Source organism: Aphis gossypii, chromosome 1 (genome assembly GCF_020184175.1).
Source record: "Aphis gossypii isolate Hap1 chromosome 1, ASM2018417v2, whole genome shotgun sequence".
In the NCBI taxonomy this organism is placed as follows: Eukaryota; Metazoa; Arthropoda; class Insecta; order Hemiptera; family Aphididae; genus Aphis; species Aphis gossypii.
In genome coordinates, this window is record NC_065530.1 from 13,517,260 (window position 1) to 13,539,564 (window position 22,305).

General features: G+C 28.7%; 1 protein-coding gene and 1 long non-coding RNA gene across 44 annotated transcripts in view; one reads left to right on the forward strand and one right to left on the reverse strand.

The window, feature by feature from the left end:
* The window catches only part of LOC114126581 (myosin heavy chain, muscle), a 27,881-nt gene extending 12,012 nt beyond the window's left edge, over positions 1 to 15,869 (forward strand). For 11 of the 40 annotated variants that reach the window (XM_050209040.1, XM_050208947.1, XM_050209054.1 and 8 more), the window contains exons 17-36: positions 644 to 696; positions 2,008 to 2,095; positions 2,201 to 2,318; positions 2,992 to 3,109; positions 4,976 to 5,112; positions 5,503 to 5,629; positions 6,762 to 6,971; positions 9,238 to 9,510; positions 9,607 to 9,909; positions 10,052 to 10,108; positions 10,228 to 10,481; positions 11,237 to 11,315; positions 11,830 to 12,075; positions 12,149 to 12,345; positions 12,464 to 12,813; positions 12,885 to 13,125; positions 13,351 to 13,804; positions 13,875 to 14,042; positions 14,136 to 14,561; positions 15,454 to 15,869. In XM_050209040.1, the coding sequence (XP_050064997.1) occupies positions 644 to 696; positions 2,008 to 2,095; positions 2,201 to 2,318; positions 2,992 to 3,109; positions 4,976 to 5,112; positions 5,503 to 5,629; positions 6,762 to 6,971; positions 9,238 to 9,510; positions 9,607 to 9,909; positions 10,052 to 10,108; positions 10,228 to 10,481; positions 11,237 to 11,315; positions 11,830 to 12,075; positions 12,149 to 12,345; positions 12,464 to 12,813; positions 12,885 to 13,125; positions 13,351 to 13,804; positions 13,875 to 14,042; positions 14,136 to 14,561; positions 15,454 to 15,537 (3,983 nt within the window). In that variant the 3' untranslated portion in view covers positions 15,538 to 15,869. Of the gene's footprint in view, positions 1 to 307; positions 361 to 643; positions 697 to 2,007; positions 2,096 to 2,200; positions 2,319 to 2,574; positions 2,693 to 2,991; positions 3,110 to 3,578; positions 3,697 to 4,975; positions 5,113 to 5,502; positions 5,630 to 6,761; positions 6,972 to 9,237; positions 9,511 to 9,606; positions 9,910 to 10,051; positions 10,109 to 10,227; positions 10,482 to 10,828; positions 10,908 to 11,236; positions 11,316 to 11,829; positions 12,076 to 12,148; positions 12,346 to 12,463; positions 12,814 to 12,884; positions 13,126 to 13,350; positions 13,805 to 13,874; positions 14,043 to 14,135; positions 14,562 to 14,909; positions 14,974 to 15,453 lie in introns of all 40 variants that reach the window. The other 29 variants (XM_050209099.1, XM_050208966.1, XM_050209081.1 and 26 more) reach the window with 11 other exon arrangements.
* LOC114126582 (uncharacterized) overlaps positions 7,791 to 22,305 on the reverse strand; it is a 21,615-nt gene continuing 7,100 nt past the window's right edge. For 3 of the 4 annotated variants that reach the window (XR_007606602.1, XR_007606603.1, XR_007606599.1), the window contains exons 3-6: positions 18,191 to 18,308; positions 17,742 to 18,119; positions 17,478 to 17,669; positions 7,791 to 8,103 (exon numbers count right to left, since the gene is read on the reverse strand). This is a non-coding gene — a long non-coding RNA (uncharacterized LOC114126582). The remainder of the gene's footprint in view (positions 8,104 to 17,477; positions 17,670 to 17,741; positions 18,120 to 18,190; positions 18,309 to 22,305) is intronic. The other variant, XR_003592608.2, reaches the window with a different exon arrangement.

A 22,305-nucleotide genomic window follows, 5' to 3' on the forward strand; every position in this document is an offset into this window, starting at 1 on the left:
TACATCAAAGTAAAATATTACATTTTTTTTTAATTTAAGGTAGGTATAGAAATATTTCCAAATCAAATACCATATAATTTAGTATCTTAATGAAAAATGTTTTCTATTATAACTTTAAAGCTGCACAAATCATTTAGTAATTAATACATATTTTTTGAATACATATACAGCAATATAATTTTTGTATCTACATTAATATTTAGAATCGTCGTATTAAAAGAATTGGTATCAAGTAAAAATGAAATAATCGACATTTTAAATTAATATTAACTTAATTATGATTTATGATGAATTTTATATAATGCAGGTGGTAAACGGACAAAAGGTTCGGCTTTCATGACAGTATCTACATTACACAGGGTAATTTTACCAAAGTGTTACACAAAATCGTGTTTTATGTGATAGTATAAAACTGCTTCGCAAATATTACGTTATTACAATAATTATTTACTATATTACTACGATATCTTATGTCTTCTAATTGTTATGTTATTTTAACACTAAACAACACTTGAAATATATATATACACGTCATTTATAAAACCAACACTTATTATTTTTTAAAAAAAAACAACATCTATAATCGATAGTAATTATATTTTATTATTTTTGTCAATTTTAAAATATTTGTACAAATAAACAGGAGGTCGTGGAAAGAAGGGTGGTGGTTTCGCCACTGTGTCATCATCCTATAAGGTATATCATCAGTAATAATAATTACATCGCCCTTGGTTTTTGTTTTTAAATCCAAATAAATGCCGATTTTGAAAAATCACACCAACGAATTGAGTTGTTTTGATAAGGACGCAAAATAAACTCTACAAATTCGGCATATTTTTTTTTTGTGTATTCCTCAAAGTAGAATTAGAATTAGATCTAGTTTATTGTATTTTGCCCTATAGACCATTACTTAGGCATAAGCCAATTAGTATTAATATTTAATTAATTAGCCAATTTGCAAATACCGTTTGAACCGGATATATCTGAATGTGTTGCTCACGTATATAAATACGAACTAAAACAAAAAAAAAGATTAGTGCATAATAATATGCAAGTGTTAATAATTGTGTGATATTGCTATTAACAATAGAATACTACTGCATTTTGATTATATTGTATTTTGAATAACAACATTTTTATTTAAGATTTTAAGCGAAATTTTAATGTAGTTTTTTAGTACCTATCTAATAAAACACGAACACCTTCCCCCTTCAAAAAGAAGAGTGTTCTAAACGTTTTATACATATGTTCTTCTATATATTAAATATTTGAAACAATACTAAACGGAAATAAGTTATATAATCATTTAACCATTTCTCTAAGATGGTAAAAAAAAAATTGCTTTCCTACAATCCCAACAGATATCACGCAACAAAATCTTGTTCAATCCATAAATTTGAAAACATTAGTTTGCATTATTTTATTACTTTTTTTAAATCTAAGAAACTCGTTAATTAATTTAAGCATTACGTTATGTTTAAAATAATACCTATTAGTTTTATTTGATCTTCAAATTTACTAAAAAAAAAGTTTCCACAATATTAAAATATACATTTTTAATATAATGTTGATCAGTATTATATTCATTCAATTTTAATCAAATTTTAATCCAATCATCTAAAATTGAGGTCTTTTAAGGTTTTCATTAACATTATATTAAATCAAGTTACGTTCAGTATTGTTTTTAAAATGCAATGGCGTACGTTATTGCTTTATGTTGTGTTATAAAATGTGTTGGTTAGCGTAACAAGGGAGAATACTTAACCTTCAAGCTCCACGTATCCGTCTGCATTTTTTTTTATTTGTATGCAGAAATATAATGTTATAACAAAGATTTTTTGGTTTATAATTTAACTTAAAAATCAAAATTTTCAGCTGTAACTTTATATTTTAACGTGTTTTATACAATGATAACAAAGATATTTTCGTCTTCTCTGATCGTTTTTTTGTTGAGTTTTGTTGTCTTTTTTATAGATATATTAATTAATATTTGTATTTATATCATAGGAACAATTGAACAACTTGATGACAACATTGAAGAGCACTCAGCCTCATTTCGTACGTTGTATTATTCCCAATGAATTGAAACAGCCCGGTAAGTTTTAATTTTCTGGTCTTATATTATCATTTATATTAAATTTTAAATTGTATTTTATTTAATCATTAACTGACGAAAACTCATGAAATCTTATTTATTTAGGTGTGATTGACTCTCACTTGGTAATGCACCAGCTGACATGTAACGGTGTACTTGAAGGTATCCGTATTTGCCGTAAAGGTTTCCCCAACAGAATGGTATACCCCGACTTCAAATTGCGGTAAGCATCATCACTTATTTAATTTTTATTTTATATCATAACGTGCAATTATGAATTCAAAAAATACATAATTCATAATACATATTTTAAATAGATTTATTTCTAAACAGTGAACATCAAATTGATAAATCACCTTCAAATATAATTTAGGGTAGCCTGCAAAGTCAAAATATATGAAATATACTTATACCATCCTATGTTTAAAGTGATTTATATAAACAATTATTATAATTAATTAATTTTATTTGATAAAAAGATACATGATCTTAGCGCCCGCAACTATGGCAGCTGAACCTGATCCTAAAACATCAGCAGCTAAATGTCTCCAAGAAATCCAATTAGATCCAGAGAGTTACCGTATCGGGCATACCAAGGCTAGTCATCGAAAACTATCAATATTTTCCATTAGAATACCCAAATTTAGTAATTTAGACACCCTCGAGTGAACCCTTTTTAATATTAATAATTATTATTTTTGGCACGTAGCACGATCAAACCTACTTTGTATCCCATACCAAACACCTTGCAATATGTTAAGCGTCAATGTAGTAATACACATGTTACAACATGTAACAGTGTAGTTAAAATGAAAATTTAACATATAATAATTTAAATTTTTATTATTTTTATTATAATTATTAATTTCTATTTAAACCGATAAACAAATCAATAGATACAAGATCTTAGCTCCTGCTGCGGCGGAAAAGGAGACTGACTTAAAGAAATGCGCTGGTGTCATTTTGGAAAACGTCGGGTTGGACCCAGATAAATTCAGGCTTGGCCACACTAAGGCATGTTCAAAAAACAAAATCAATAGGAATTTTCGTTTGCGAAATTTCTTAATTTGCGCCATTTTGCTTCATTATACATAAACTTTTTGCTGAAGGTTTTCGCTATTCAATATTGGGCTCTAGGATTATTTAATGTTAAGCTGGCCGAATACAAAAAAAAAGTTGTTTATCTACTTCAATGACGCTCATCGATGTTTTACTAATATTAGAATAGCCGCTGTAGCATGTGCCCACTTAGACCTTAGTACTGTAGTTTATACGTAGTGCGTAGTCTAGTATAATACTATTAAATAAACCTACAAATGAATAGATACATTATTATGCGATTCTTTTAGACTTTTGTATACCAATGTATATTTATAATGCAAACAAAAACAAAATCATTTTGTTTTATCCTTGCTTGTTTTTTGGTTTTTTCATGTTCCACTGCTTATATTTAAAAATACCTTGCGTTATCACACAAATAAAGATACAAAATACTGTATCCGAAAGGTGTGAAAGACTCAATGTCGCCCGAAGAAGCGACAAAAACGATTTTGGAAGGAATCGAACTCGACCCAGAACAATACCGTTTGGGTAACACTAAGGTATACTTTTGGGAAAATATGTTTATTTGATGTCACTATATTAATTTAATTCATACATATAATATTATCATCTGGCGTAATTTTGGTCTTAAAGTAGACAAAATAGAATTTATTGTATCTGTTTCAATATTAAGTTTATAAATTTCATTTCGAAAATTCCAATTGTCAGATTTAATAATATTTTCAAGGCTAATTAAGTTTCAAAATCAATTTATTTAAATATAAGTTACGGCATATACACCAAACCATTAATCACGTTGTTTATATTTAAAACTGTTTAATACTTATTTATAATTTTTAATGAACAAAATGTTAAAAATGTCATTAAACATTAAAAATGCTAGGATCTTTAAATTTTATGTCACAAAAATAAATTTTCAATAGAATATTTATAAATATCCCAATTTTTTACTAAAATTTGAACTGATTTGTAGGCATATTATTTTTTATTTGAAGTTCTTATTACGATCTAATAAAACATGATAATATGTTACGCTAAAAAAAATATCATGGATAAAGTATCTGGTACCAATTATATAGAGTACCTATTTCTAATTTTTTGTCTCCTGAATAAATATCACGCAATTGCATATTAGGTACATGTAAATGTATAACAAAGTTTTATAGTCCGGAATTACGCCATTAATAGGAAATAATAGACTAACAGGTTAAGAAATATTTTGTATACGTCCATTCATTTCATAGACTCATATGTATGTAGGTCGTGGTCAATGTCCAATATTTTTAGAACATTTCATTTCATATGCATTTCACGTATATTTCGTCATAATATTGTGAATGTCGTTATTTTTAATTATTTTATCAAAATATATTAAAATTTAAATTCATAAGGTAAAAACGATAATCTAGGATATAATAATTATGTAAACAAATAATTTGTTTATTTATTCATCATGCATGAGAAATTCCGCTTTTTATTATTGTTATCATTTAATACTAACATTAAGCTTCATTTTTTTTTTAACTCATACTTTATAGCTTTGACAAGTAGTACAATTTGTAATTATGAACACATTAATTAGTACTACATAAAATGAAGTTTATTAGTTAATTTCTTTTTTCCAATAGATACGTTGATTGTATATTTGTATTATATTTTTTGTTTAAATGTGATACAAAGAGAAATAAACTTCATTTTATGCTGAAAAATACTCGTTCAAAATTGTTTGACTGTCATTTGTCGAGACTAAAATATGAAGTTATTTTTCGTTCATTAATCTAACTTCATTTCCTTTGAATTTTTCATTGAATTCAATAGGTATTCTTCCGTGCTGGAGTATTAGGTCAGATGGAAGAATTACGTGATGAACGACTAAGTAAAATCATTGGATGGTTGCAATCATACATCCGTGGTTATATTGCCAGAAAAGAATTCAAGAAATTACAAGACCAGAGGTTAGTAAACTTGCCACGTTCAATAAAAATATGAAAATACTAACAATAAATAGTTAAATGAAAAATGTTTTACGAGTATATTTATAAATACAAGTATATTCACTTATATATATATAATATATTATGCGTAGTGGCCGTTACGTTGGCGTAATAGTATTCACAATTTGTAAAAATACACTTACGTTATTTATGGCATAGATATAGATATATCGCTTTCTAAAAATTGCATTATAGGCTGAAACTGAATAAAAAAATTATGGTTTATAAATTCTTATGATTTCTATTTAAATGTTTATATTAAAACTTCTAACATATCGTATTATCGATTCTAAAAATTGTTTTATATTCAATTCGTAAATTTTTCTAATAAGCGTTTTTAATTTTGGATAGATTGGCTCTATTGGTTATCCAGAGAAGCCTAAGGAAATACATGAAATTGAGGTCGTGGCCATGGTGGAAGATGTGGTCTCGTGTTAAGCCATTGCTCAATGTGGCTAACATTGAAGACGAATTAAGAGTAAGTATTATATATATATATATCTGTATTTTTTTAATTTTAAATACATACAAAAAAATATTAATTAATGTATAATGTACTATGTTTATTTTATCTCATGAATTTCTATATGGAATTTGCAATCAAATCACAGCTATTATCTCCTTAACAGGATTTCAAGTTTAAAATATCACAAAAAAGTAGAAACCATTTTTAGGTTCCTTGAAATCAAATAATACATCATAATTAAATTTAGATATCTTATGCTTTAAAATCCTTTTATATTTGTAATATAATATTATGTTCAATTATTTATGGTATAACATGATATAAATTCTTTATAAAAATATATACTTAATCTAATTTCTAAGCTCATAAACATGAATCATGTAAACGTAAAAATAATTTTTTAACAAATATTTTTACATGTGACATTTATATCAACTATTTATATACACATAATAATTATTCATAGTTCTGAAAAATGTAATCATATTTACTTAAAAATAACATCAATATCAATACCATATATAAATTTACCCTCATTTGAATAGTTTATAATAATAAATGAAAAACTACCAAACCTAAAATTAAACAGATCGATTTAACAAAAAAACTGACTAAGGTTTCTATTTTTAAATCCTATTTAATTTATATTGTATTTATAAAAAAAAATCTTGTAACATATACCAACATATTTCGTTTTGAAAACGAATGTGTTTATAAAATCTTTGATTTAAATATAGATTTTTTTTTTTTAATTTGTATTTGTTTTAACCATATTAATATCATTGGGATTTGATATTTTTAGTATTTATACATGTTTCAAATAAAATAAAAATGTTTAAATAATCATTATTAGTATGATACTAGAATAAAAATTATTCTCTTATTATACTATTATTATAAATATATTAAAAAGAATTTATATAAATATCACCACCCATGTCGCATCCAAATATGCACTCTACACAATATAGTACCCCCACCAAATATATTCTCGCGTTACTGGTCCACCCACATAGCCGCTTTCTTCGGCACCATCGACTACTTGGTACATTAGACACATCACTTGCCTTCTCGAGTGCTAGCCTAACTATAACAACCCAGTGCCGCCATGGAGTTACTAAAAGATATGGAAAATTCTAAACAGAGATTGGAAGAAGAAGTTGAAAAAGTCACTGTTGCATTCGAACGTGAAGAAAAACTTCGCAAAGAACTCGAAGCCCTCAACACGAAACTGTTGGCGGAGAAGACACAGCTTCTTCAATCATTGGAAGGTGAAAGAGGAAGTTCATCCAGCATCCAAGAAAGAGCAGCTAAATTGGCGGCACAAAAGAGCGATTTGGAATCTCAACTTTCGGTGAGTGTTTCAATTATTTTAATTTTTTAATTTTATTTCATACACACAGAGGTAAATATGTCTTACAGTATTTTAATAATTTAAATTACAGTTGATTACAATAAAATTTAAAATATTTAATCATTTTAAAACTATACTTAGGCTTCTGAACGTATTATTTAACGTTATTATTAAAACTTTAAAGCAGTTAAAAAGATTCGCAACTGAAATCATTTAAAAGATATTGATATTCAAATATATATTTGAATAATTCTTATTAGTTACCTTAACCATAATACAAGTATTATAAATATAGCAATAATAACGCATAAATAAGAATTTTTATTTTATAATCATTACTTATTATTAAATCTTAAGTAGGTTTTTAAAGTGTGAAAAAATTCAAAACTTTAGAAAATAAAATTCTAAAAACCGTAAATGATATTATTTATATATTATTATTTTATACTAACTTAAGTTAAAATCAAATATTTAAACAAGGAATTTCAATAATTAATAATACACTTAATGGTTAACATGCTTTACAAATAACTAAAATATATCTTTAAAAAAGATACATTTTCTAAACTAAAGAACTCTAATACTCATTTATGCAATTTTACAACTCAAGCATGTTAACTAATATTTAATAATTATTAAATATAAAACTAAAAAAAGAAAATACTTAACTATTAGATAAGTGAATAATAATTTAAATATTAAAAAAATGCTGAAGCTAACTTTAAGTTAAAATACATATTATTTTAACTTAAATTTTAACGACCTGACATCAATCGTATATTACATTTTTACAACGATTTCCAGTTTTAAAATAGCCCATAACGATTACAAATTTTGCAGAATATAAACTTTAAAAAAATGTTAATATTATGTTACATATAATTATCCATGAATAGTCCACGCAACATAAGTGGCGTGAAAGAATATCCCACGAGACACGCTAGCGGTGGTCTATTTTAAAGTTTGATGAATAATCCTAGTTCCAACGCCTCCATATTAATATTACCGTGAAACATCGGATATCTCTCTCCCTCTTTCATAACATAGATTTCACTACATGTTGGAAAAATTCGCTGGCAACGAAAAGATTCATAAATCCTGACGTGATAACACGTGCCCACACGCAATGTACCTGGAAATAGATTAATATTATATATGAAAACAAAAAATGTTATTTATTGCATATTTTTTGTTTTTAATATAATATGCAAAATTAAAGAATTCTGAAAATAAAGAAATCATCCGACGTTGTTTTTTTATAGCGTTTGTAATCAGGAATTTTAAATTTCTATTTCTATATTATAGTATTTGATTTCATTTAAAAATATTAAAAATAAACGCGGCTTTATAGATACTTTTATTCAATAGTTCATACATCTCCATTTATAGTTTTTATCAATTTTAGTTAAAAAAAATACTTACATAATATTACATTTAGTTAATTTTTAATTATTTTATTTTAATGTACCTTAAAAAGAGTTAAAATTAACTGTATTATAGTTAAGTTTCGATAACCGAAAAATTAAAATAATTTAATCTAATTCATTAATTGTCATAGAATTACCTACTTAAATTCTAAATAGTATTTTTTTTTTTTAACACGATTATGGTTTTCATTAAAAAAGTTAGTGTTTAAAATGTTGAACATAATATACGTATACATGTATACAGATGTATACTATATAGGTTTCGTAATCTGATTTCATCGTTATTTTAGTAAAAATGCCAACATACCGACCTCTATATATGTTGAAAATATTCCCAAAATAAATGATTAAATCAAACGCGTTGACTGTTAGGTCATTATAAAAACATCTGGATAACATTGGTTTATGTATAAACGGCATTCATCGAGTAAAATTATTTAAACATAATATATTTCATTAACCTGTTTAATTTTAATATAATTTATACCCACGTAATTTTGACATGCACTGATGAGTATTCAAATTGCTAGTATTACTCGAAGTATTTCTTCTTTTAATTAGAATTGGCAAACATTCAAAACAAATCATAAATTTTTAAATATATATTTTCTATAAGTTTATATAACATATTTCATTTTATGAAATCTTCCAAATAATTATTTTATATTTTTTATACCCTCTGAAAACTAATTTTATTTAAATAAAAGCATATATAATTACATATTATGCAGTAAGCATATAAATAACATAAATGTATGACTTATTCTTTGATTTTAGTTAGGCAATTTATATAAGTATTATAATTAACGCTTTAACTCAAATATTTATGATCTATATAGGAAACTCAAGAGAGGTTAACCCAAGAAGAAGATGCGCGTAACCAACTGTTCCAACAGAAAAAGAAATTGGAACAAGAAAATGCTGGACTCAAAAAAGATGTCGAAGATTTGGAACTATCTATTCAAAAGTCCGATCAAGATAAGGCATCTAAAGACCACCAAATTCGTAACTTGAACGATGAAATCGCTCACCAAGACGAGCTCATCAACAAATTAAACAAAGAAAAGAAATTATCTGGAGAAACCGCCCAGAAAACTGCCGAAGAATTGCAGGTCAGCTTAAACTTTTTAGAATCATAAAATATGATTCATAATATATTTTTAATACAAATATATTTAACTAAGTTATCATTATCTATTTGATTACAGGCGGCTGAAGACAAAATCAACCACCTTAACAAAGTTAAGAACAAGTTGGAACAGACTTTGGACGAGTTGGAAGATTCGTTAGAGCGCGAAAAGAAATTAAGAGGTGATATTGAAAAGGGTAAGAGGAAGACCGAAGGAGACTTGAAACTTACCCAAGAAGCAGTTTCTGATTTGGAACGCAACAAAAAAGAACTTGAACAAACAATTCAAAGGAAAGACAAGGAATTGGCTTCCCTTACTGCTAAACTAGAAGATGAACAAGCTTTAGTTGGCAAACAACAAAAACAAATCAAAGAACTTCAAGTAAGTGATTTAATATATTATTTTATATTTTGAAAAGTAATACACACACACACAAACGCATACATATATATGATATATACATAAAATATTATTTTTAAGGTTTACTTTTTACTTTAATTAACACTCGTAATTCCCGTTTCAGTCAAGAATTGAAGAACTCGAAGAAGAAGTTGAAGCTGAACGACAAGCTCGTGCTAAGGTAATAACTTATAACTATTGACAAATTGGGAAAAAATTCTAACATTTTGCTATTTTGTTTTACGATTTTATATAAATCACACATTTTTACTTACTAATATAAATTTATAATGTTAATAGGCTGAGAAGCAACGCGCTGATCTTGCTCGTGAATTGGAAGAGTTGGGTGAACGCCTTGAAGAAGCTGGTGGTGCTACTTCCGCTCAAATTGAGTTGAACAAGAAACGTGAAGCTGAGATGAGCAAACTCCGTCGTGATTTGGAGGAAGCTAACATTCAACACGAAGCTACCTTAGCTAACTTACGCAAGAAGCACAATGATGCTGTTGCAGAGATGGGTGACCAAATCGACCAATTGAACAAACTCAAGACCAAGTAAGTTTCGTATAATTATTTTTTTCAATATATTTTACAAAGATTGAAAAATAATTTATATAGGTATCAGATAATAAAACAAATTTTATAAAAGTTAATATAGTATATATTATATACTGATATGATTCAATTAAATATGAGCACTTTATCCATAAATTATTTTAATAAATAAATTTCCAAGTACTATACTTAATAGGATTTATTAAATTAAATTTTATACAAAATAATTGAAATAAGTAAGTTTGTTATTTATTATTATATTACTAATTTAAAAATTGATATTATACATTTAATGTAAATAATTTTTGTATAAACAATTAAAAATAATGTATATTTTATCAAATTAGGGCTGAGCACCATTCGCATTATCTTGCCAATGACTTAAACAACACTAGAGCTGCTGTTGATTTAATATCTAGAGAAAAGGTAGAAAAAACACTGAGGTTCAGTGTTTATATATGTTGCATGATCATGTTTTACTTATACCCTTATTTGTAAATTAATGAAAATAAACTTCGAAGGCATGTTAACATATTTCCGCTAAAAATATATTCGTTTAGATAAATTATTTAATTAATATATTAAGGTTTTGATTTGGTAAGACGTGCACTCGTTACCGTACAGAGAAAATTATTAAATACATTATTTAGCCAGTTTAAAGTTATGTCTCTGAAATAAATTAAAATATAAATATAATATTTATATTCAACGATAGTCTAAAATTTAAATAAAAATAATATTGTGTTGATTATTAGAGCTGAAAAGGATAAATGCCAGTTCTTGTGTGAATTGAATGACACACGTGCAAGCTTAGACCACATTTCTAACGAAAAGGTTGGTTTTAAAAACAAATGGTGTACTGCTTTGGCAAAAAAACATCTATATAATAATTGAAAAAAAATTAAAAATTGCTTCTCATTAATAATTCTGTATATTTATTTTTGCACTTAACTTGATGTATATTATATAATAGAAGCTTCGTTTTTCAAGTCTTAAAAGTCGTCATTATTAGCAGGCAAATATTATAATATTACATTATAAATAGTCAAAATAATACAATGTTTTCATCCTGAGTTATTACTAATATATTTTATCAACATATAATTTAGTTATAACTGTTTAAAATTCTTACCTATGTACCAATTGAAACGTGCTGAATAATATGTTTTGTGTGAGGATGAAATAACTTAGAATTTATGTGTGTGTTATAAATGTATAATGGTGTCTTATTTCCAATATGTACTAATACTTGTAAAACGTGTTCAAATAATTGTTTCGTGTTTGTGTTTATTTTTATTCTTAATAATGTATGATTGGATTCTAATTTATTTTGGATTTAAAATAATAGGCCCAGACTGAAAAGATCTACAAACAAGTACAACACCAATTGAACGAAGTTCAAGGTAAACTTGATGAAACCAACCGCACATTGAACGACTTTGATGCTGCCAAGAAGAAGTTGAGCATTGAAAACTCTGACTTACTTCGTCAATTGGAAGAAGCTGAATCACAGGTTTCTCAATTGGCCAAGATCAAAATTTCTCTCACCACCCAACTCGAAGATACTAAGAGATTGGCTGATGAAGAAGGAAGGGTAAATATTTGTTTATAAAAACTTAATGTTGCTTCACTTATAATACAAATCAATATTATTTAATTTCATTCAGGAACGTGCTACTCTTTTGGGTAAATTCAGAAACTTGGAACACGATATTGATAACATTCGTGAACAATTGGAAGAAGAAGCTGAAGCTAAGGCTGACATCCAAAGACAATTGAGCAAAGCTAATGCTGAAGTTCAATTGTGGCGTACCAAATATGAATCTGAAGGTATTGCCAGGGTTGAAGAACTCGAAGAAGCTAAGTAAGTGTTCTAATAACATTATACAAAAAATGTATTTAATACATTTAATACTTATGTAAAACATCACAATAATATTTCCACATCTAATATGTACTAATTGCATAATTTTTTTCCTTAGGCGTAAATTACAAGCTCGTCTTGCTGAAGCCGAAGAGACCATTGAGTCACTTAACCAAAAGGTTATTGCTCTAGAAAAAACCAAACAACGTTTGGCAACTGAAGTCGAAGACTTACAATTGGAAGTCGATAGAGCAACAGCAATTGCTAATGCTGCTGAAAAGAAGGCTAAGGCCATTGACAAGATCATTGGAGAATGGAAACTCAAGGTTGACGACTTAGCAGCTGAATTAGATGCAAGCCAGAAAGAATGCAGAAACTATTCCACTGAACTCTTCCGTCTTAAAGGAGCCTATGAAGAAGCTCAAGAACAATTGGAAGGAGTTAGACGTGAAAATAAGAATCTAGCTGGTAAGTTAAATATTATATTACATAAATGTGTAATATGTAATATAATATTAATATTGTTTGGATTTTAACAGATGAAGTCAAGGATCTTCTTGACCAAATTGGTGAAGGTGGCAGAAACATTCACGAAATTGAAAAACAACGCAAACGATTGGAAGTTGAAAAAGATGAACTCCAAGCTGCATTAGAAGAAGCTGAAGCAGCATTAGAACAGGAAGAGAACAAAGTGTTGAGGGCACAATTGGAACTGTCTCAAGTCAGACAAGAAATCGACAGACGTATCCAAGAGAAGGAAGAGGAATTCGAAAACACCAGGTAAAATAAAAATTATTAAAATACGAGTATATCTAATAAAGTAATTTAAAAATGATATTATACATCTCTATAAATTTTAATTTTAATCTTTATTGCATGCATAAAAAAAATAGGACTAAATAATAAATGAACTATCATTTACTAGTGAATCAAGGATAATTTTTGTTTTATATCCCAACTATACAATTATTGAATTCACATGACTCATGAAATATATTATTTTAGGAAAAACCACCAACGTGCTTTAGACTCTATGCAAGCTAGCTTAGAAGCTGAAGCTAAAGGAAAGGCTGAAGCTCTTAGAATGAAGAAGAAATTGGAAGCTGACATCAATGAACTTGAAATCGCTTTAGACCACGCCAACAAAGCCAATGCTGAAGCCCAAAAGAACATTAAACGGTATCAACAACAATTGAAGGATGTGCAAACTGCTCTTGAAGAAGAATCTAGAGCTAGAGAAGATGCCAGAGAACAATTGGGAATTTCTGAAAGACGAGCAAATGCATTACAAAACGAACTGGAAGAATCCAGAACTTTATTGGAACAATCTGACCGTGGCAGAAGACAAGTTGAACAAGAATTGGCTGATGCTCATGAACAGCTCAACGAACTTTCCGCACAAGCTACCTCCATTTCTGCTGCCAAGAGGAAATTGGAAGGCGAACTCCAAACCTTACATGTAATATTTTAATATTAATTGATTATTTTCATTTATAAAATATATTAATAATGTATTTGTTTTTATGCAGTCTGACTTAGACGAGTTACTGAATGAAGCCAAGAACTCCGAAGAGAAGGCTAAGAAGGCAATGGTAGATGCTGCCAGACTTGCCGATGAACTCAGAGCCGAACAAGACCACGCACAAACCCAAGAAAAACTTAGAAAAGCTCTTGAAACACAAATTAAGGAATTACAAGTACGCTTAATTAAATTATTTGTTATTTTACAGAACTGTTTTAATTCTTAAAGCATAAGATAATTATTGATAATACTTATTTAATATGTTTAGGTGAGATTAGATGAAGCCGAAAATAATGCATTGAAGGGTGGTAAGAAAGCCATTCAAAAACTCGAACAAAGGGTACGAGAATTGGAGAATGAGTTGGATGGTGAACAACGCAGACACGCAGATGCGCAAAAGAACCTAAGAAAATCTGAACGTAGAATTAAGGAACTGAGCTTCCAAGGAGATGAAGACAGAAAGAACCATGAGCGTATGCAAGACTTAGTTGACAAACTTCAACAAAAGATCAAGACATACAAGAGACAGATCGAAGAAGCCGAAGAAATTGCCGCACTCAACTTAGCCAAGTTCCGTAAGGCTCAACAAGAACTAGAAGAAGCTGAAGAAAGAGCTGACTTAGCTGAACAAGCAATTGCAAAGTTCAGAACAAAGGGCAGATCAGGATCTACAGCACGAGGCGGAAGCCCAATTGTAAGTGTTTTTCATATTCACTAATTAAAAGTCTCTTATTTATAATAATTTATTATTATACATTTTTACAACGGTGTTTTTATACATGGCAATTTGTACATGCATTTTATTCAATTTAATCGACGCGCTTTAAATGTTTCACTGAAAAAAATAGTGTATCGATGTATCGTAAAATTGGGATGATGAACATCTAACACTTTCCGAGCAGTTTTATAATAATTAATTTGTCAACATTATATAAAAATAAGGATAGTGTTTTATACTGCTAAGTCTCTTAATTGTATGATACATTGTTGTGGCGTTGTGCGTTATCCATACAGCAACCTAATAAAATCATTATTATTCCAGCCTCAAAAGCCACGAAAGGTGCTACCATTGGAGTAAACTCTTGATTCTATCTATTTATTTATTTGTAAGTCGAATAGACTAGATTTGTAGTTGACGAGTCCTGTACTCGGTTAGAATGTTTTTCCACCAATTTTAGCCGCACAATCAACATGACTTGATACGGCAATATTTTAACTCGCATTTGATTATTTTACAATTCTAATCATAAGTGTTGAATACTCCGATTTAAAAATAATTCAGATTGCTAATAATGATCCTATGTTTGAAATACATATTCTTTAATTCCTAACAAAACACCCATTAATTAAGTTATCATAGACCTGATTTTAGTTTGAAAATATTATATAAGATCTCGTATCAGTTAAGAGTTAAATGTTTTTATTTTATTTGTTTTATGCATGTAGCACGATCAATCCAATAAAAGTCATCGATTATGACCTAGACTTTTATTAATAATACAATTTTTTTTTACATTTATGATATGCGTCCAGGCAATTATGGTTCATTTCTAAACGTGTTCTAATTTAATTTGTTACTTTTATAGGGACACAGGCCGCCCGTTAAACCTCAATTCGACGGATTTGCCTTCCCACCCAGATTCGACCTCCACCCAGACGGCGACTTCTAAACAAAATTTAACTTATTTGTAATAAAACTTTAAAAAAAAAATGTACTACAATATTTTTATTTTTTTTCGAATTGTATCATAAAACACCACATACACACAAAACAGCAGCATCAACCATATTATCTACATCATCATTTGCGACACACATGCGGCCTGTCTGTATTTATTAGTGTGTAAAACAATGTTTTATTTATATGAAAACTAATTATCATAATGATAACTATGTTATTCAACAAAAATTCTTTTAATTTAAAATTAATTTTAACCCCGTTGTACAATTCAGCTTCTTTAATGTTTCCAATAAAGATATGCTAATTGTTAACTTATAATAATCATTTGTATTTATTTGTTATTTACGTCCTTTCATCTATCCTTCTATGTTACTTCTGATACTTGTGAACATTTCCGGGTCTGCAATGAATGCATCGCTAACGTTGCGTGCCTTTCGGTCATCATCTTCGTCGACGTCCAAAAAGATGAAATGTATGTTATCGTTTCACAAAAACTAATTATTCTATCATAATAAGCTTTAAAACATAAATATGGTTCTTATATAATATATAATATATATATATATATATATATATATATATATATATAAGTGTATTTATAACAAAATTTTTAAGAAACAATGGTGTTAAGACCACTCTCCGAGAATATTGTTTAACACTAATGAGTTTATAATATGGTATTATTGTATTGATAATATTAAATTTTAGTGAATAATCAAGCATACACTTGACTGAATATCTAACTGAACCTCCTTCTATTTCTAGTTCTGGCGGTTGTATTAGTCAACGTTTCGTAACATATAGTACAATATTTAATTCATGAACAATATAATATACGTCTATAAATGAAGCAAAGGAAATCGTGTAAAAATATTAATATAAAACTCATAGATATAGAACAGATAGTACTGTTTGTAATATATGCAAAATACGTAAATGAGTCACTCCTTGTAAAAATATTATTTAAAAAACCAAAAACTGTATCAAAGTTATTCTCATGTTATTTATTTATTATTTTTTTTGTCTGCCTTTATCGACATCGGTTGAGTTTCGCTCATTGCCCGATAGCTGTGGTTAAAATTATAATTCTAAATATATCATTATCGATACATTTGTGTGAAACGTGTGTGTAAGAGAAAAAAAGATAGAAAGAGAGAGAGAACCGAAGCGAATTAACCAATTAAACATGGACATTTCATTACATGTATAGTGTAGAGAAAAATATCTCTTCCAGCACAACATTTAAAACGATAAAATTAGCCCATTCTTTAATATTAACCAGAATAGGAATGATCTTGACATATAAAAGTACTTCTCGGTGTTATTGTTGGAAACTTTCCAACTTAAAAAAAAAAAAAACAAAATAATCGCAGAGTTGTCATCCAATAGTGATGAAAGTATAATACACTTATTTATTACTTGTGTATAAATAATATATTATGATGGTATTGGGAGCCTGAACTTTTCCAAGTGGTATGGATTACGACCGAGAATATAGTTGTTCGATAAAGAAAAAAACAAATGGCATGTACACGATGCGATTACTATCTTGATTATATATATGCGCACGTGGAGTATACGATATGTTCAAAATTAAAAAGTACAATTTATTTTGAACGGAATAATATTAATATTTTACATTTTTATACATACATATATTATATATTCATTATAATTTTAAGCCTAAATTTATATATGAAGATATAATATTAATCATCCATTGTAATGCAGTTCAAATTAGTATGTATGATTCAATATAAAAACAATTAATTATTTTTCGCTCAAACAGTAGTTCTATCATCATTTATACGACGATTTTACCTTAAAATTGTATATGATTAAAGTAGATTGGATAAACGTAAACTTGCTATATTATTTATTATTTGTATGACTGAAACAACGAATACGAGTGAGACGTCTTGAACTTACCGATACTACTCGTTGATAAATTAGTTGAGTAATCCAATTATGATCACGCGGCGTTATGGATAGGCAATTCGGGTACATCAATGTTATTTATCCGTATATTCTCGATATTTTAACAAACCGAAATAATGGTATTCGTCCACATGCGGCCCTCACTTCGATTTCAAAATCACTAATTATTTGTACGTAATATTACTATGGAAAACCAATTATTTCAAGAATATAAAACTACAAAATATTAAAAATTAAATAAACTTTAGTAGTTACCTTTGTTGTGTCGGACACGGGTGCTGAATACAAATTGATTATTATCGATACTGGTACAGACGATCAACTTGGTCCGTGGTTCGATTTCAATAAATTATTATATTATGCCATTATTGAAGATATGTTAATGGCGTTTATCCCATGTCGTGTTATCATCATATAAAAATAAATATAATTATCATTATAAAGCACAGATAATCGCTATGCTAAAATTATAAATATTGTTGAATTATAATTTAATCATTAAATTTTAATGTATTGTTATTATAAGGTATGTGATCCACAACAACTTCTACTCACATGGTGTGGCCCAGTCTTCACAGAAAGCTGGACACCTCTGGTGCCAAATAATGTATGCTATTTAGTCAACATTGCGTTCTAAAGAACAATGTATTACAAATGTTAATGGAAAAATACTTAATTAATGAGTATAATTGTAATAATAATACCTGCTGGCTGCTATGTTAAAGTGATTATTTGTTCAGATAATTTACGATTGTATATTGCCTCTCATTTTGATGTTATAAATATATCTGGAATTTACATTGGTCTTGGTCGTTTCAATAGCTAAAAAACCCATTAATAACTAAAACGTTTGCAATTAATGAAAAGTAAAAACGAATTATGAGTATTATGAAAGGGTTTATAATCAGTTAGTATTAAAAACCAAGTACAATTTTTGTAATGACTTAAATACGATTTTATGTATTATAGAGTTTAAATATTAGTAGTCGAAAAAAATATATTATTTCATAGTATGTATATATAAATAGATTTGCTTTGAATTCGGGTCAAAAAACGTTTTTAATTAAAGACCAAAATCAGAATACAAAACAACCAAATGGCTATACAATTATTTTAATGGTTTTTTTTTTTTTTTTTTAATGTTAATCATTATGTTTAAACTTGTAAAGAATAATTTATAAATAATTTATTTTGTTTGTTAACATTTGTATTTATATTTTTTATCATAATCTTGGAAGCTGTAACAAATTATTACCTGCTGTTTAATAATAAAATCTCATTTATACAAAAATATAATAATTAGGCCAAAGAACTTGAAATATGAAAACTTATGTACCAATTTTTTATAAATTAAAACCGAAAATATCAATAAATATTTGAAACATTTCGTTATCGCAATGGATGATGCGCATATCCAACCTAAATATGTATCATTAATTTTCTATATTTTATTTCGTTGTATTATATATAAACTAATCAAATAAATATAGTTCGTGGGAATGCTTAAAGTAAAATTTAAAATATGCAACGATGGTAAATATTTGCAATTGATGTCGTAAAATATTTTTACAGTATAATATGACGTTTTTATAATATAATATAACGGTCGTAATTCATTAGAGATAAAGTGTGTAGCAATAGATTCATCAAAAGCAACTTATATTATGTAGGGTGGTTCGTCACTTTTATAGTACAAAATTATGCCTATGGGCAAGTATATATGAACTAACAAACGACGTATATTGTTGATGATGTGTAAACGGGGGTAAAAAATTGATAATTTATATTAAACTATGTTACAGGTCCCGTGGTAAACGAAAAGAAAAAACACTTGTTGACTAACCTACATATAATGACGATGTTATATTATATTATTACATAAAAGGAGCATAATAATATCAACACCACTGCAAGATAATCTGACAACGTTAGATTTTTAGCGTTAAGTACATCACGTAATAATACATATTATACTCCATAATAACGAATCAGACATTATTATTATTTTTTAAGCCTAAATTTTTCCCAGCAATGTACTTAAACAAATTTTATTAATTCAATATTTGCTATTCGTTTGCACAGTAAAAGCCGCCACAACGCATGTCAACAATAATCCACATCGTAATCGTTAAATTTTAATTCATATTAAACTATCAAACAGGCGAATCAACTAAGACTTGATAATATGTCATAATTTATAACGACACGATAAAGTCTCGTCCTCGTATAATTTAATGCGTAGCGTAACTTTTATGATATCGTATCATTGCTGGTTGAAATACTATGGTAAAAAATTAAATTGTATATATCCATCACGGGTGCAGCCGTGCAGGCGTACACAAATATTAGTGGAGGGGTGCAGAGTATGGGGTGAAGGACATTTGAAAAAATGTCGATTACAATACTACCTTCTGTCGTTATTATAATAACTTATTTACTATAGGTATAGTATATACATATATTTTTCGGACGTGTTTTCGTATGAGTAGGTATACAATAAAATTGACATTTGGTAATTGGTACCTATCGGAAATCAGAGAGTCACTCTTAAATAGTGGGATGAAAAAACAATATTTTCTAAATCGATGTATCTTATATAATATTATACATTGAGATCTATTACGTTTATACGCCTTTATATAAGAAGAAAAAATATATATTTTAATCTTTCATTTTTATTTATTTTACGGATGAAGCCCCTTTTTACATAATTTTTTTCTTTAATTTACAAAAAATTTAAAAATAACCATTTTTTGATCACATTTTTTATTTAATATAACTCGTATAATACGATTCTCGGTTACGTGTTGACTAAATGAGAGTATTAATCAAATCATTCGACATTTTTAAAATTTAACCTATATATGTCCAAAAAATTGATTGAAAAAATACGAGTTTGCCAAACGATTTGGGGTCGTACGTACTGCGTGTGTGCCGCATGTATTATATTATATCGTACATAAAATGTAATAATACATATAATGAACACAAGGTATCGAGTCGGTTGTCCCGGCCGTAGAACAGTGTGCTTACGGAAACGAAGATAGGCGAAGACAAAAAGAGAAGAAAAAAAGGAAACGGAGAAAACGTTTCCACAACCGTTCGTCGATAACGTTTTATATATTATATACATGTACATGCGTACCTGACAGGACGGAAAAGCGCTATTCATATATATACACACACACACACATACACACACACAAACTACGATCGTTCGGCGGGCCTATGTATCTATTGTGTGCCGGATGAAAAGCCGGGCAAGAACGGTCATAGGCCGGCGGGGTGGGTTTTTTGGATCGAGGTCAGGAGTGACGTCAGTACAGGCACCACTGACGTCATGGACGTGACGTGTTTACGCGGATGTTGCTGTCCGGGACACACGCGCTGCGCACGGGGTACGGCCAACCCCTTCGAAAACCACCCGCACCTCCTCGAACCACCGACGACGCATACTTACGCACACTTCCGCCGCCGCCTCATCGACCCGAGTTTCGACCCGCGTATATAATGGCTGCTGCTATGCTATACGACACATCCGCGTGCCCTACATTTTAATATGTATATATATAATGTCATGCTCGCCCCGTACACCTCTTCACCGCTACGATAGCTAAATTTCCCACCCCCACCCCAATGCTACAACGATCAGTGCTAAGCAACCCCCGGGCGGCAACGCTCGGATGTACGGTATATATATATATATTATATATAATATTAATATACACACAATAATAATAATATTATATAACTATTTGTATATATAAATTATGTATGATATATTTTAATGCATATTTATATGGTATTACACAAACAGTGCGAATAACAGAACGAACTTAACGCACATCGTGATTTTGTGATATTGTCCCAAATCGCAGCAGTGTCGAGTCCAAAAAGGTAAAAAAAAGTTTATAACCGATTCGATGCCAAAAAACGCGACAAATCTATTGCTAAATAAAAAAAATTTTGGTTAGAATTTAATATACAATAAACAAATAGTTTAAAATCGAAATACGTTAGTTGTAGTATTGTACGTCTTCCTATATAATAATTTTTATGATTATTTTTTCGCTATTCATTCCCGATTAAAAATGAAATAAATCCCTATTTTCACCGATCGAAAATTTCATGTGATGGTTATTATTATTGATTTAGGTTTTGCATCAGCGTAATTGCACCTGCCGACCAGCGGTGCGATTTCAATGAAAAACTAGAGACGCCGTTTCACTATTTCTTCGGTTTTTATAATATTAATTTCATTCTCGCCTGACCCACCCGTCCAATAATTACATAATATAATATAATAAATATGGTTTAATCAAAAATATGAGTGTTCTCCGACTGACAACATGATATTATATTATCGTTTATAATTTTATATGATATTATAGAGAACCAGAAAAACGATTTCGTGATGCAGTGAATTTATTATTATACTGTACATATATTTAATTAAAACAAAATATATGCGCGTGTATACCGTGTGCTGTCAATAATCGACGACAGGTGAATCGTAATCGGACGGATCACGAATTCCGTTTTGTCCTTACCCAACCTATTAGCGTCTGTCTTGTAAACCCAACACAATGAACACCGTCGGAAATAGTTTTCATACCGCGAAATATACTTAACCAGATAGTAGTCGGCCTTTCGCGAACACAACACGTCGTACTCCAGGCCCACGCGAGGTTATTTGCCCTCGGCCTGCGGTATATCGTCGTCTTCGCCGTATCAGTTTATATTTATACAATGCACACGTGTACTTGTATCGTGCACAGACATGCCACTCGATCAAGCGTGTTTATTATCGAGTAGTGAC